The sequence below is a fragment of the Cyclopterus lumpus genome, chromosome 6 (assembly GCF_009769545.1).
Source record: "Cyclopterus lumpus isolate fCycLum1 chromosome 6, fCycLum1.pri, whole genome shotgun sequence".
Classification (NCBI taxonomy): domain Eukaryota; kingdom Metazoa; phylum Chordata; class Actinopteri; order Perciformes; family Cyclopteridae; genus Cyclopterus; species Cyclopterus lumpus.
The window spans coordinates 7,575,734-7,592,916 of NC_046971.1; the positions used below are offsets into that span (position 1 = coordinate 7,575,734).

At 42.6% G+C, this 17,183-nt stretch overlaps 1 protein-coding gene across 2 annotated transcripts in view; it reads right to left on the reverse strand.

Moving 5' to 3' along the window:
* tmem117 (transmembrane protein 117) overlaps positions 1-17,183 on the reverse strand; it is a 40,728-nt gene continuing 23,545 nt past the window's right edge. Inside the window, exons 3-7 of one of the 2 annotated variants that reach the window (XM_034536139.1) lie at positions 12,729-12,828; positions 9,956-10,053; positions 7,540-7,699; positions 4,256-4,385; positions 1-3,245 (exon numbers count right to left, since the gene is read on the reverse strand). In XM_034536139.1, coding sequence (XP_034392030.1) covers positions 2,584-3,245; positions 4,256-4,385; positions 7,540-7,699; positions 9,956-10,053; positions 12,729-12,828 — 1,150 coding nt within the window. In that variant the 3' untranslated portion in view covers positions 1-2,583. The remainder of the gene's footprint in view (positions 3,246-4,255; positions 4,386-7,539; positions 7,700-9,955; positions 10,054-12,728; positions 12,829-17,183) is intronic. The other variant, XM_034536138.1, reaches the window with a different exon arrangement.

The following is a 17,183-nucleotide window of genomic DNA, read 5'->3' on the forward strand; positions in this document are numbered from 1 at the left end:
CAGACACACAGCACACTGAGCAAACATCGAAAGGAGACTTCCTGCGCCTTAAGGAAAATAAGCACAAACGCACAGGAACTGAAGGAAGTGTCAGTTTTGCGACGCGATTCAATAAAAACAGTATGAACAACAACACAGGAAACCCTCACTTTTAACCTAAACACATTACATTACAAACAGATTAGACCCTCCTTAAATCCAGAGAGGTTCTGCCCTTTGGTGAGACACTAAAATCGAAAGTCCTCGTAGAGCTGTAATGTATAAAAGGATAATTACAGAACCAATTATGCTAAATAAATTGACCTCTTCACAGAATGGCCTTTGTCAAAAACAAGTGTGGTAGTACATCTACGCACTTCGCCAGCCGCCAGTGCACACATGCACACATTCACACACTCAACATGCACTATTAAGTATAAAACATCCTTTACAGACATAAATAGACACCTCTGCTTCCACATTGTGTTGTACACACACACACACATACACACACACACACACACACACACACACGCACGGACACGCACACACACACATGGACACGCACGGACACGCACAGGGAATCCCTGTAAAGAGTACGGAGTGTAGCTTTATATTTAAAAAATAAATGAATACATAAAAAAACATTTGTAATGTATACATTATTCATTAATGAATTAGAGGAACATTTAAATGATGTATTAATAAACTATTTAAAAACATGTTAGCAGTGTGCCACCTTAAAATTCAAACGGAAACCAACCCAGAGCAGCAGCAGAAGCTCTGATTGACCCGCCTCCTGCCAATGACAGCAGCTGGCCAATCAAAGCTCTGTCTGCTGCTTTGGATTCAACTTCAAGATGTTTTTACACATCGCGAAGCTCTAAAGAGACATATTCAATTAAAATGCAATTCTGAGATGAAAAATGTAAATGTTAATGCAGCAGACGAAGCATTATGATAGGCAGACATGTAAGTATATGGAATACATATTACATATTAAATAGATTTTGTGATTACATAATTTAAAGACAGAATATAAACTAATTAATTGGCAAATGTTGATCTTTTAATCAATATGATTTTACTTTAGTATATAAATGCCAACAAAATTGACTGCAGTAGTCTGTAAATATTCTGGTGGCACCCCCACCAGGCTACATATAGTTATTATAATGTTGAACAAACTCACAAGTAGGTTGTTATGGAGCAAAGTATGTGGTTGTTTTTTGATAAATCTTTTGGGAAAAAGTCATTTTCCAGGAAATTATAGCACATTATAGTCCATTATAATGCAGAGTGATGGAAGAACACTCCACTCTGTCGTTCATGAATATATCTCTGTTAAATTTATTTGCATAACATATAATGCAGCAATATATCTATTCAAAATACTGTATTATTTGGTATCATTGGTCCAATTTCTATGCAAAGTACCTACTGAAATGTGCCAAACTTGTACAAAGCAGAGCAGTTAGTAATGTTGTAATAATTGAGTTAGTATTTGCACTTCAAAAAACAAAAACAAAAGAGCATACCGTTTTGGACCTCAAGCTCCAAATACTGTATACAAGTATGCATTTTAAAGAGTCTTTGGCAGTGAACACTTTCAAAGCCAGCCAATAAATGCTGCAGGTTTCAGTTGCGTTTAAACATCAGGGATTTTTTTTTACACTTGGATTATGTTTCAAAATAAATACTTTTTCCATACGTTCACCATGACTGCAAACCTGTTTCTAAAACCTTTAAGGTTTATCTAGACATAAAGAAGCCCTGAGCTTTGGAGCAGAAGCCTCCCCTGCACTTCAATGGCATATTTATACCAAGGGCGAAACCACCTTTCTGACTCTGTTGGTATTCAGTCCAGGTGCAGCAGCCACATAAGTGGCTTATTGGTTAGCTATTTGATCGGAGCTGATTGCATTTATTATCTCTGCAACTAATATCAAGCGATGGCCTATGAATAAGTCATCAAAGTACTTTGATGTTCATTATCATGTCATTTCAACAAGAAGTGAGAGTCAGAGTAACGTCACGCGAGAATAAATTAAAAATGATAAAGTCTTAGGATCAAGTGAGGTAACAATTGTCTGTGTGACATGAAAGCAAATATAAGACATTAATATAGTAGACTGTTACTAGGACATCTTCCATTGTGTTGCTTATAGTAATATATACTGAATGACATATCAAGGCACTAGTGTAGCAGTGATACAATAAAATCCACTTGACTGCAGTGTTAAGACTGTAGAAATACTCCTCTGTTATAGGCACCGCAATAGTTTCTCTCGTGACAAAATTGAATTATGAAAATGCAAAAAATCTGAGCGAGCACCACGTCAATTTAAAGTTTGCATTCGGTTTTAAAAGATGTTCCGTTATAAGAATTAGTGCCGTTTTCAGAGGCTTTTAAAAAGAGTCGTTTTACAAAAATATATATCGAACAAATGCAACCGCGAATCGCGTCACGTTTACGTCGTCCTTCTCCTGAATCTCACGAACAATTACGGTCGACTCGGTCGTAATCCTGAAGAAAAAAAGCGACGGTTGAAGATCCCGGAGCTCTCATTTTCAGCCTGTCCACAGTCTGAGGAGTTCATAAGGTCACGGAGAGAGCTTATGGACGTCAAAAGAGACGGCTGGTTCCTCCTGCTCCGCGCTGTCGATCACAATGCTCGGATGCGTCTCTTGGGTTTCCGTGGAAATGGTCGAGTGCGTCGAGGGCGTCGCTCCAAAGTGTGGCCCGTCCACCGAGAGCAGCATGGGCGTTCCCGCTCGCTTCAGACTGTCGCTCATGGTTATGTGCACCTCCTCCGGCGTCACGCCCATCTCCTTGCTGTACTCCGACGGCGACTTCCTCTTTATCCTCTCGTACGTCTTGTCTTGGTTTTCCGGGAAGGTCTCGCTGTCCTGAAAGCGCCCGAACAACCAAACGAAGAACCCGAAGAGGAGGAACGCCGCCAGGCTCGGGATGAAGGCCAGGCACTTGACGTCGAGGCTGCCTCCGGCGTAGCGGCTGTGAAGGAACATGTCCCGCTCCACATAGGACAAGTTGCTGTCGGGGTTGATGTTGGTGCAGCGCCACTCGTAGGTGAGGGTGCTGCGGTTGAAGAAGCGGAGGGTTTCCGGCTCCTCCACCGTGAAGATCTTCTCACCGGGCCCGACGTACTGACCGTACTCGTAGGGCTGGTAGAAGATCTGGTTCTTCCACATGTTCAGGTCCAAAATCAGCACGAGGAAGATGATCCCGTAGTTGAACCACTTGCCTGCAACGAGACGCGGGACTTCTGTTAGATTACAAAACGAGGCCATCTTTGACAGAGAAGCAGAGAATAAACATGCACGCACTGATCATTAAACGGACAGGCGGATTGATGGGCAGCGCAAGCCTACTCCAAACCTGATTTAGAGGGCAGCGTCAGACAGATGGATATGATGTCACCTTCATCCATCATGAATCCCTCCCCTTTTTGCATATAGCCCATGCATTGAGACACCGATCCATTTGTAGGTGCTACTTCCTCGACGGTATCTTCTAACGAGATCGCTACATTACCATGAGACGGTCATCTCCCCCAGGTTGACTGATAGCAGGCAGATGTCTCCCCCGGTGTACGTGACACCTCTCCCTTCCTCTCTCCCCTGGGATACGCCGTTAATACGCTTTTAGTTAAACCAATCACGTCGCGCCGCAGCCATTTCCATAATGCTTAATGGATATGCAATGCATTAGGGTTAACAACCTTTCGCGAATCACTGAGCGTTTTGAACAGCTTAACATTTAGCACGGGAACATTGGTTTTGCCTTCTCTTTATGGTTGTGAGTCGGCGTGTGCACGCAGCGGAACAAAATGGAGAGACCGGGAGGACGAATCCGAATGGGGAAAACGCACTCGCTCCCCGAGAACATTAAGACAGAGATGAGAGATGAGTCTCTCGCACGGCGGGGAGGAACACGAGGAACAGGAACAACGCAGTTGCAGCGGTGGAGCCACCTGTGTGCCACATCAGCTGTACACATGTATTATAAATGGTTGCTGTGGTTTAACCATCCCTTCAGAGGAACATGGAAAAGTAGAGCAGGTTTTTTTTTTTTTTTCTCGCAAATCAACTGCAAAATAGGCCAAAGTATAAGTTTGTCTCCCTTTTTGGACCTTTTGATTTTCTTTTTGCAAATTTAATCAGTGACAATTGACAAAGTTAAAAAAAAAAAAAGTATCTGGTAATGCTGAAGGTACTTGTCATGAAGCAATGAGATGTGTGCAGCAGCCTGTACCTGTGATATGAATGTGGTACTCCTCTTTAAAGATACTCGTGCAGACGGGAAGCTTGACCTTGACGTGCGTTGTTGACATTCCTGGTAGATTCATATCCAGGTCACCCATGAAGTGAGGGAACTCCCAGTCCTGAAACAAACACACACACACACACACACACACACACACACACACACACACACACACGCTGGCATAAAAATGTATCTAGCGACTATGATAATGTAGCCGCAGCTGTAGAACAAAGAACAGATTTAAATAACCACATAGGCGTGACAAATGTAAGCCACGTATCGTGCTTTATTGGGTGTTGAACACTGAACCTTCTCCCATCAGCTGATATTAAGTCTCTGTGGAGTCTCTTCGTTCACCGACTGGAGGTCAAACATGCCAGCTGCCGTGAACTGGAGACCACACGGTGCGTTTACAGACTTGTGGATTGTACTCATGCGCTCTGGGATTTCAACTTGTCAAAAGGAAGAGGCACCCCGAACTGACATTAAGAGGCTGCCCGTGACCTGTGGTGTCCTTAGCTCTTTTTGCTGGTATGTGGTTACGTGCCAGTGGCAGTCACGACTCCTGATAAGGTATCCCAAAAAATAAAGAAATTAAAATCAAACAAAAGATCTACTTTTTTTTTTTTAAGAACATTTTGAGCGCATATCTTTCTCAAAATGCGTGTCCTGTGAAAACGATGGATTTCTCCCAACACCTAAAGGAACCGTTAACTCTTCAGTTTATTTGAAAAGTCACCAACATTTGAAGTTTTTTCACTGGACAGTGCTGAAATGTAGAAACTAGAAAGAAAATTAATAATTTATGCAGCTTCTTACATTGTTTCCCAAAATACTGACTTGCAAGTCCTCTGGGGCCTGTACATTACTTTGTAACATCTGTTGGAAATAGTTCCTTCAATTACACAAGTAAATGTCTATTCATGCCATAATTGTGAGAAGCATAGGCTTTTTCTAGTGAATAAATATCTTTTTATATATATATATATATTTATGTAACTTAATTTATTGACTTTGCATTATGAAAATGTGTTATTAAAATGGCACCAATAAAACTATTTGTTTTGTTTAAATCACACAGACTGATGGCACAGAAAATTAAATGTTTTAAAAATCATTTTCTTATACTCATCTTGTAAATGAGCTTTTATCATCGTTATTACAGAAAAAGAAAACACGTAGTACGCTTAATTTCAGCTGTTTTCATTTTTCATTAGCTCCAATTCCCCTCGCTACCCGTTATTTGTTGCATCACACTACCGCATGTCTACATTTGCTGTATCCTCATGTGATCCAGAGTCTCCCATGCCACTATCTATGAGCACCATAACAGCTTGGTGATGGCCCCCTGGATATTAATTAAGCCCCTCCACTCCTCCTCCATATCTGCAGTATCTGTTGCTATAGCACTAACAGGCATGGCATCTAATCCATGCGTCTCCCTCCCACTAAATAATTAGTCCCTGCTAAAGACATATATATATATATATATATATATATATATATATATATATATATATATATATATATGGAGAGTACACTGGGAGTGTGTATCGGCACATCATCCACATATGTAAATGTGTATACTAATATGCAAATTATGACATTCAGCTGGGAAATGCAGAAGAAGAAAAAAGGTTCAATTATACACGAAACTATGGAAGTAGTAAAACCCAGCTTGGAGGCAAATCCTGACAGGTCATTAACTGGGTGTATTAATTAGTTTGAGAACAACAACAAGCATCTTTTCTCATGGAGGTGAGAGATTAACTCTGGCACCCGGTGCTCTAAAATGGAGGGGGGGTGAAGCTTCTTTAGGGGCGGCTGAACTCGTGGATGAATTCCTGTTGACTGGTGGAACGTAGCGACGGCCCGCCGGTGGCCGGGCCGCGTAGCAGCGCGCTCTAACTTGACCCATAAATAACGGCGGTAAATGTGCTCGCTGTACACTGTGCAGAAAAGGAGAAGTTGTAAACAAATCCACGCGAGCGGAAAGTGATGTACCGCCAACGTTGAGAGGGAGAGGGAGTCTCGGGGGAGTCAAAACGGAGACGTCAAAATAGGGAATGTGTCCTTCGTGTCACATCACATCAGTGGCTTTTTTTTTTTTGGGTCTCCAGAAGGCTGGGAAAAAGCTGGCCTCAGCGAGACACCGGCATTTCTGTGAGGAAACGCTCGCATACAGTGGGCTGAGCTGTTCCTCCGTATCTGCATAATCACAATCATCGAGTAAATGAATGAGAAAAACACCACAGTGTGAAGTAATTACTGGCCAGAGCGGCCGGAAGCACTCCTTAAAATAATGAATTGTTTCAATAAATAAGTCCAGGAATCCCTTTTAGTTCCAACTCCAGTTCCAGTACGTATTACCATGGTAATTATAGTGGTGTGCTCGCCAGGTTTCTGTGGAGTGGTGTATTTGCAATGCTGGAAGATGTTCTCCCGTGCAGCCTCGAAGTAATAAGCATCCACAGAGTAGAAACGTATATTTAGGAGATACCAAATATTAGTCTTGTAACGCGTCCTCAAATACCCACCAACAAGGCCTCTTGTGAAATATGTCCATTAAGTATTTGGAGAGGCCGTGTTGAATTAGGCTCGCCGTCAAGCCACATATATGATTGGCCCGCGGTTCTGGCTCATGGCGAGAGGCGTGAACAAAAACTATAAGAGGACCTTCTCCCACTCTTTCTCTTCAATACAGTTATGTGGTTGTTTTTTATTTGTCCAGACAAATGCATTTGCATATTCATGAGCCACTGACACAGGCTTTATTGATGTACATTCTGCCGTGGGAGGGAGGACATCGGGTGGGAAAGAAAAAAAAGAAAAGAAGGGTGGAAAGAGAAAGTGAGGAAAAACTCCAATCTTGTGAGTCATCATTAAAGAAATCAAACGTGGCTCACAGGGGAGGAGGGGAGGAGGAAAGGGTGAGTTCATGGCTGAGGTCTGGGAAAGAGGGATGGAGGGACTGAAAGAGAGGAGATGTAGAAGAGTAAACAACAGTTTGTATTTATCCATGTATTTGTGGGTGTGTATATATATATATATATGTGTGTGTGTGTGTGTGTGAGCATGCTTTTGTATCCGTGCCAACTGAGAGTGATCAAACGCCCCTCTCGCTGCTCTGTGCCGCAGTGCCCCATTGATGAATAGATGGGGAGGGAGGGGAGGGAGGGGGGAAGGGACAGGAACTGGCAAGATGGGGAAGGGAAGTAAGCCAAGAAACCTCCCAGCTCCCTTTTTTAATTGGCCTCAGGGGAGCGGTCTACCTGCATGACAATGAGAAGGTCGAAGACCAGGATGAAGGAGGCCAGAAAGGCCCTGGAGACCTCGTCGCTGGGCAGGAAGCCCCGGTTCAGGTTGTCCCAGCTGATCCAGTCAGTACTGATGACCAGAACCACCACCGACGTCAGAGAGATGAGCACTGTCCTGCAAGGAGAGGAGAGCAAGAGGAGAGGAGAGGAGAGGAAAGAAGGAAAAAGAAAAGGAGAGATGAGAGAGGAGAGAAGAGGGTAAGGAGAAGAGAAAAAGGAGGAAGATGAGAGTAAGAAGAGAAAGGAAAATAGAGGAGAAGAAAGGAAAGAAGGAAAAGTCAGGAGAGGCCCAGAGATGAGAGGACAAGAGATGAGTTGACGGTGGGAAGAAAGGAAAAGGAAACAGAGGAGAGGCAAGGGGGAAAGAGAAGCGGATGAGAGAGGGAGTACAAGGAGAGGGAATGTAAAGGGAAGGATGGGAGAGAGAGAGAGGCAAAGAGACAAAAGAAAAAGGAAGCAGCGGCGATAAATCAATGAACGAGGCACATTCAAAAGAACAAGACCTTGAAAAAAAAACGTTTAAATATAAGTTCAAAATGTCTACTACGTGATGTGATCAGTTAATTGTGTATATCCTGGAAAGACAAACAGCTCCGCTTCCTCGCCCACGCCAAATACAAGAAAAGATAAATCAGATGAATTCCTTTTCTCTTTTCATGGACTCGATAGTGTATTGAACAACAACTTTTCACCTGGATTTTGAAAAATGGCAGGAGATAAAGCTTCCGGGAAGATGAACGTGCGTAAAAGAAAACGGTGCCTGTTTGTGGATGCAGAGACAATGCAATTCGAAAACCCTACTGCGTACATATTTCCATGTATTTCCATATTTAACACCGAGCCAAACTAGTTCATTCACCTGCATGCAGCAAATTTTCTGTGTGTGTGTGTGTGTGTTTTTTTTCCGTTCTCCCTGCGATCTTTCACACTCTCGGCATTGTGTTTATGTCACATTGCTGTAATTCTGCATGAACTGTTTTACTGTGAAACGTCTCAGGCATCTGAGGAGAGGCCCGTTGAGAACACTGCATTGTGTCTCAATGTCACCCAGCGACTGCCGCGCCGTTGTGTGCATTCTGCCGTCCACACATCGGCTGGCTGCATTGCAGATAACGAATGCCAGCGCTCAGATTCCATTTCAGCTGTGAGGGAGATGCATTTTTTTTTTAGGTTTCTATTATTCCACAGTGGGACGCTTTCTCTCTTTTTTATTTATTTTTTTTACAATTTGCCACAACCCCCTCCAGCGCATATTGACAAGATGTATCCATTAATCATATTTCAAGCTCTGAATTTCAAACGAAAGCTTCAGCAAATCCGCCATTGATTGGGACAGAGTGAGTCGGGGGTGGGGAGGGGGAAGGGGGGGGGGGGGGGGGGGGGGGGGGGGGGGGGGGCACCCGTCAATAAGATGAAGGGCTGTCGGAAAAAAAAGTCAGAACAATTCGACTGCTTGCATTCTTATCGCAGGTGAATCAATTGTGCGAAAGGAAATGTTTAAACACACCGCGTGGCAAACGGTCTTTGACGTACGAGACGTCTATGTCCCGACCTCAAACAGAAGTCAAACCGTTTTCAGCCGTATCCTCTTCCCCCCGCGTCCTTCTCTTCTCACCGTGACCCCAAAGTGAACCACCGGAGAGGCGTTTCGCATGTCGCGTTTGACTGACAGCACTGAGCCACTTTGGTGAATGAACACCGCCCCGGGGACCGTGCGCCGGCGGCGTGATGTATACGTCCAACCAGGCGGCAGCGTCTACTTGGCCGTCTCGTAAACGGGGCACATCAGACATGGTTTGCGGGCATTTGTTTAGCAGTTATTTAAGGGTCACAGCTTGTGGTACGAGACGTAAAAAGGCAGGGCTGTGGTTCGCCCCCTGACCTTGCTGTGTCCATTGATTTCCACCCTGTTCTTCTAATTAAAGGTGCTGACACTGAGTGAGGCAAGATTACCGCGGCTATTGACTGCATGTAACCCCGCAACGGGCTGGAGAGACTGCATAACACACACACACACACACACACACACATACGGCCTTCTAGGAATATATAAAGCATTTTAGAAATTGTATTATGGGCACGCAGACAAAGATTCACGTTTTTTTAAGATAATTCCTTAAAGTTGGTATTACCGTTTAAAATGTTTATTGTTATTACAACCGTGTTTGATGAACGCCAGTGCCAGGTAGAAGTCTGTTCCCCTGATGATTAGTGATTCTCTCCTGTTGATCGCTGTGTGCGTTGTAGTGCAGTGTGTGTACAGTTTCGGCTATTTGTTGGTGAACAACAAAAGACCCAAGACACAGGAACTTGGAAGAAAAAAAAAAATATATATATATATATATATATATCGTGTTTTTTATCACCGTACCAGAAAAGAACAATCCTGTTGTTGCCTTGCTTCCAGAACCTCCTGGCTGCTTTGCCCCAGTCTGGGTAGTGCTGATCCTGGAGCATCATATCTGTCACCTGCAGAAAGGAAATATTTACTGAATGACTTATGATTGCATGTAGAGGAGCCAGTTCAGCTTAGCTTTCCAAAAAGACTGCAAACAGGTGCACTGTGTATAAAGGTAATGCTCTGTATATAAATAAAACTAATTAACAAATACATTAACACTAATTAACACGTTGTGTTTTGTTCATGTAATCAGTGCAAAAACAGAATCGCAAAAAACCCAAGTTAAAAAATGAAAAGTTGTGCTTTTACAAGCTCCCCCTCTCCAGACATAGCTTCATATTTAATGGACAAGCTTGAGAGTGGTATTAATCTTCTCATCTGAATCTTAGCCAAAACGCATATTTTTCTTAATATCCCTTCTTAAAGCTACAGTATACAATAATATTTCAGACAACAGTGTAATTACAACTTTGAGGCCAACATTTTGTTGAGGCTATTTCCCATTTCAACATGGGAATGCCCCTACACAATAAAAGGTTTCCAAGCTTAGTGTTGGAGAACTCGACTGGCCTGCACAGTAGTTTGTTATCGTGGCGTATTTGTGCTTGTGGTTTTGAAATGGCAATGTTTAACAATCACACATGGGTGTTACGGGTGTCCACATACTTTTGGTTATGTAGTGCATGTACAAATCAGGAAGAAAAACACAGTGTTTACCAAGTGGAATGAATTAATACACTTTCTGGTCACCAATATAATTGAATTATAAACAGTTTTAATTATACATTATGTTCAAATTATTAAATAATTGAGACTGAATAAGGCTTCATCTGTGGTTAAACACTAATTCAATAAATATTGACTTGTGTAATTATTATTAATGTTGCGGTTGTACCTGTCTTTCCACTGTTTTTTTCAAATTATTCATCTTAATGCCATTACTAATAATAAATAGTGGACTTTCTTAAGTGGAGACGGAGTTGTATCTATATTCTGTGAGCGGAGCCACAGGAGTAAAGTCAGTTTGTCAATAAAGCGCCTCGCTGCCGTTACTGTTGCTCATGCTGAAATGGAGGAATTGAATCAGGCATCAAGTATTGGGAGTTTGTTTCTGCCGTTGCAGCGTTGTGAAAAAAAACAGACTTTTCCTGTTCGCCCAACAAGTGAAGACACACTGTAAATCTGCAAGGCGGAGGACACACAGAGGTCATCTTCAAAGTGCCTTGTTGAATTAATCGAATGGAAAAAAACCTTGTGGGTAATTTCTGGAATCAGCACTTTGACTTGGCCCAACTTTTTCTCTCTCTCTCACACACACACACACACACACACACACACACACACACCTGTCTCCCTGATTCACCTTCCCTTCTCACTTGCTGCTTCCCCTGCCTCCCTTCTGACCAGACTTCTTCATTTCCCTTTCCCCATCACCTCTGTTTCTCCCCCCCCCCCCCCTCCTCCTGTCTCTCCTTCCACCCGCTCTCTTTCTCTGCAGTATGTCCTCTAGAATACTAATGTGACCAGTGAGGGATCTTGTCAAGTTGTCTCAGCTGTGTGCATCTCGGTGCCAGAGCCCCACTCCTCCCACCACAGGTAGTCCACTCCCGCTGGAGCTCTCCTCCTCTCTTCATGTTGACAAATGAACAGAGGTGTGCATCTCCTCCAACATACTCTGTACCTCCCCGTGCATTCATTGCTTCCTCTGACCCATCTAGGATCAAACTTCGGTAGCAGAGTGAACTGGATCGGCACGGCCAGCGAATGCATCGGACCTCGTATAGGAGCGTGTGAAGAATGACTAAACCATGTATCTTCCAGATGATTTCATACCTATTAATTAACTGTGGCTGAACAATATTAAATGTAAGTTTGGCCTGAGCTAGCAGAGGACTGCCATTGTTGCTAATTCATAAGATGTATATCCATGGTACTCTGGCCCTGAAAAGGTATTTCCTATTCACCCTCTCAGACTTGGCTCCGCATTCTCGGACGTGGTTTTATTTTTGCTACATTAACTAAAACCACGTCTGAGAATGCGATGTGTTTTATGATCACGCCATTTGGATGGATAATATATGTAAATATATACATTTAGTTTATCAATTTGCTCTCTACATTTACTGTGCATGTTATTGTTTTTTATTGTTAGTTACATTTTGAATAAAAGCAATTTACTGTTTCTATTTAAGATTTCTATTAGTTCTAGTGATAGAAAAAAATGCTGTTTTCATAACAGTACTTGTTTAGCATGTTTAGCACCTTCAACGTGAGCTTTTATCTCAAAAACAGCGGCAATAATTTTATTATTGCAAAGGGTTATTGAATTTAAGAATTATCTAGCAATCAAAGTGGAAATGTTGCCCTGTTGGAACTGGATGGTACATTAGGGGATTATCACCAAAATAATTAGGATTCATCATCTGGAAACCATGAATATCTGCACATTACCAAACCTTGCAGCTAGCATGGCGCACACAAAGATCAATTTATATCAGTCCTTTTAATAATTAAAATTATAATACGGGTAGATGAAATCCAGCATTCTGATTGGTTGAGAGTGAGTCACGGGGTGTACTTTATTTTACATTGCTACGCATCGAGCTTAACAACCTAACCCTTGAACAGGACATTATTGACGATACAGTACGGCCTCTCGTACTTTATTGCTTAAATAAACATTTTAAAATGTCACATTTTCTTTCATGAATGCAAACGTATGGAACGTTTTTTGGAAGCTCACCATCCAGGCGGTGACAAAGTCTCCCATCCACGTCCCCACCGCAGCGATCTTCATAAAGCTCTCATTCCTGATGCCCATGTAGTCCGTCACCATGTGAGGCCTGTGAGGAGCGAAGAGCGAGAGTGAAAAGGACATAAATAAAATGAAGTAGATGTTATGAGGGTAGTAAAAGGAAGGCGGCGACAAGACTCGCGGAGCGAGCCGATAGAGGGAGAGTGGTCGCCGCCGCTAAGTATCATGATAAGCTGTCAGAGTCAATCAATATCAATCTGATGCTAGGAAAACAATGAGCGATGGCTCTACCTTCCGTAAAGCCCTGAGGATCGCAAACAATTTACACCAGCGCGATGGAATTTATGCACTATCACCGCTCTCGTTGGGTCCTGTAGTGTTGGGCAAATTATCCATTTGTTGGGCAAATTTGTCTCATGTCTAGTTGATTTCGAATCAACACTGGCATCCCAAAGAGACCAACACACACACACACACACACACACACATTAATGCACTAGATCTGATTCTGCAGCAGCACAGAAGCAAAACATAGACTAGGTCAAGACGTGCCATTAGAGAGAGAATGGGATAAGAAATGACATGCTTTCTTTGGAGTCCGACGCATTCATCTCTGTACAGTAAGTGAAGAAGAGAAGCTTTTGTTCAGCCCCACACACACACACACACACACACACACACACACACATACACACACAAACGCGACATCACTCCATTTTCTCCAGGTAATAGCGCAGGGAGGGAGTAAAAGTGGGTCAGTCGCCTCCTATATGGGACCCGTGCCGGGGAGAGGAGGAGAACAGAGGGGAGCGAGGAGGCCTGTTTGATCTCCTGGCAGCCAGTGTCTTAGAAGCTGAGTGGAGCAGGTGGGCACCCATCACCTCCCCCTCGAGCCCCGGCTCACCCCCTACAGGTCACACTCATGAATATAATAGACGGCGATGGATAGGGCTCTGGCTGTGCTTTCAAGGGGTTGTATTTGAAGTCAATGGCTCCATTCGTCTTTGTTTTCCCCGGGTCATTTTCTGGCCGCCAGCAGACACCAATGAAAATGTTTTCTATTGCACAATGGAGCTCTGGAAACTCAACCTACAACCTGCTGGCGTACACATTTAATTCCCTCTCTCTATAAATGCTTCACTTTCATTTCTCCTTTAGCTGATTGCATTAGGAGTTCTATTTGGCGTGCTGTTCACTTTGTAAATGAGTCGTTGTCGACAAGGTCCAAGCCATCTCTTGAGCAATGGATGGTAATCTTTTTAAGCTATTCGCTAACGTAGCAGCTTTAATAGGTGTTCATTTTTAATTAATGCTAATTGCTCGTGCCTTTTTTCCCATTATCTACGCGTCTCGACCTGAGAAGCATAATAAATGCTCGTGGGCAACACAAAACTATGATGACGGATTGTGGCAAACCGGTGACCCAAAATGTCAACTATCCGTTGACTGCAATTGCGTGCAAAATACTCTTCCTTGGAAGGAAACAGTATAAATCACGTGTCGTCAATGCAGCGTGCATTTCACAGATTTGACAGGGTGTTATTGACGAGAACGTGCACTACCGCAGGTGACGTATTGCCTCGCTCAAGCCTGCAAATAAAAACAGCCTTGATTGGAATGGCGATTTATATCCGCATTAAGTCAGCTCGACATTCAGCGGCTTGGCACTGCTCCAGTTACCAAGGAGATCCCATTGGGAGTCATTTAGCCGCAGCGAAACCCAGATCGATACTTCTGGAAATGCTGTCTGGCACCACATGCTATAGGCTTTAAATCAAAAAAAGAAAAAGTACCCAACCCCTGCCCTTCTCACATATTTAATTGAGCAAATGTTACTACCCCTGTGCTGAAAGAGATGGTTTTATTTTTTGCAGAGCACCTATGATGAGTTTGGGAACTCTTCTAACTGCATGATCAGAGGCAGAACTCTCTGACTTATTCATGCTGACTGAAAATGTGATGGCCTTTAGAGCCGGATGACCTAATGAGAGAATTCAGTGTAGTGGAACATCAGTACAGTAGCACCATGAATAATCATGCCCAAAATGGCCCCCGTGGCTTAATCGTCGAGCCAGTGCCAGTGCCAGTGCCAGCACGGCCGGCTCAGCCGGCTCCGACCCCCCTGTGGAATGTTATCAGGTCTCCCACACTTGTTCGGACAAAATATTCAAGGACATTTCAATGCCTTTCAAAGTCTTGTTCCATCACATGCAAGAAATTACAATTTTGCGCTACAGAGGGTACAGAGTCAAAGAGTTATGAGTTTGGACATTACCCCTGTGTGACATTAACCAGCGAGAAAGGCCATTTAAACTGTTACATTAAAGTGGTCATCTGCAGGATCATTCATTGCGTTTTTTTATTATTTTTTTTGCTTCAATTATCTTAAGTGCTAAGAAGACATGGTTATGAGATCGCTTGGTTAGATATTGTAGACAGTACTGTAAGATCGCTTTCTTTGGATATTATTTGGACTCGTGGGACGCAACCAGCATGCAGTTCAGCGGTGTAACAGTTAATATGGTAGTGCGCCGTTAGGTAGTGCATCAGTTATTAGTCAAAACGCTGTTCTGCACTACTAATAAATATGTCCAGAGGATCTCAAGGGCCTGCTCTGCATGTCTTTGGGTTCTCAGCAATACAACTGCCACGTGAAGAAGAGGATGAGGCGACATGTGGACAAACTTCGTACATTTTGAGTTTGATAAAGCTTCAGTTTCCTCCAGTGCTCCTCTTGTCGTACTCTGTTTAGCTATTACCGCACATATTCATATCGTAATTCTTCCATCTATATTCACTCCAGTCAAATGGATCTCCTACTGTGCACCAGATTGGTTTTTTTTCTTTTTATAATTATTTATCAGTTGAATATTGTTTTATATTAAGTTTTGAAACACTGGGCAGTAATTCTGTGTTATTGTGTTGGAGCATGCTGCTTTTTAATAAGGTGCAACTAATGATTATTTTCTGTATAGATTAATCTGTTGGTTCATTGGAAAATGGCCCAAATGCAATTTCCCAAAGCCCAGAGTGATGTCTTAAAATCATTTTAACGGACCATCGGTCCAAACCCCCAAAGATATTTAACTCACTGATGCAACTAAAGATCATGTTTATGATTGATAATTCTGCAGATTAGTTCATTGATTTATCCATCCAAAAGGAAATGTCAGACCAAATAGCTTGTTTTGTTTGATTTACCGTCCCAAACCCCAAATAATCAATTTATTTTAACAAATAATTTCCCCGTATGCACTGTGTTTTGCCGTTTTCACTGAAAGAAACTGTCCATTTATTTTCAGTTTGCTGATTAATTATTGACAATTTATTCCGGCTCTTATACCACTGACAATGATATAAATCATCATTGAGATGCCAATGTCTGTGATTTTCACTTCATCAGAAGCTTAATCAGTTATCGAACTTGTTTGCCATTGATTTGGTGTTTATATATTTGATATTTAACGCATCATAAACTATAAACGCAGTAGATCCTCTGTACATGTGTCCGTACTCTGGGTGCATGACACCATGCAGTTTCCCATAACAGAGGACTCATGGATTGGCCGTGTCAAGAAGTTTTGAATACATAAACCTTTGAAAGCTTTTCCCCGACAGTTATCTTTAACAACCTGCGAGCGTAGTGCCAAACACACTTTGGCCATGTCGTGCTTTGCAATAAACCAAGCACTTGCAAATATTCCATATATTCAAAAAAGTTTATGGTTTAATTAATTATTTTTTATCAAATTCTCAACACAAGGATTTACAAGGCCCATGGGAGCCTTTTAAATTAATTATGAAACAGAACTTCAGTCATCAATACTCAGATTTCCATTATTATTCCCATTATGTTTTTCACTGTCCATTTGGACGTATATGCCTTCATGCAGGGTTGTGTAATCTTGTTTTCTCTGTCAGGCAGCCAGTGATTTAGTGACCGTGGCAACTAAGTGACCTCTTGTGCCCTGTAAAGGCTGGACTCATTTTGAACATTAAATTGCAACCTTGGCTGGCTCCACATTGAAATGCATTGCCTGTCCCCTACCCACGCACAACAACCTCATATATACAGTATAACACTGAGCAGCATTAGTTACCAGGGCGCATAAAGCTGTCAATATGCACTCTTTTCACTATCACTATAGCATCTATCAAGGCAACTTAGTACCTCAATCTCAATTCATCACTCAGCACGGAATGAGTTCACATTTTGCATTATACTGGATGGAGATTGAGTCTTTTAGTTCTTATCATTCCCCTAGCTCAGGAGCAGGAGCGAACGCCATCGGGCAATATCCTGGGCAGCCCTGTCTCAGGCCCTCCAGAAAGGTCCAAAACCAGGTATTCCCTGTATCTTTACATTGATTTACAAGCACACTAGTAACCTCTGTCAAATTTAACAACACAATACGTCATTTTAGAACAATATAGAGAGCGGCT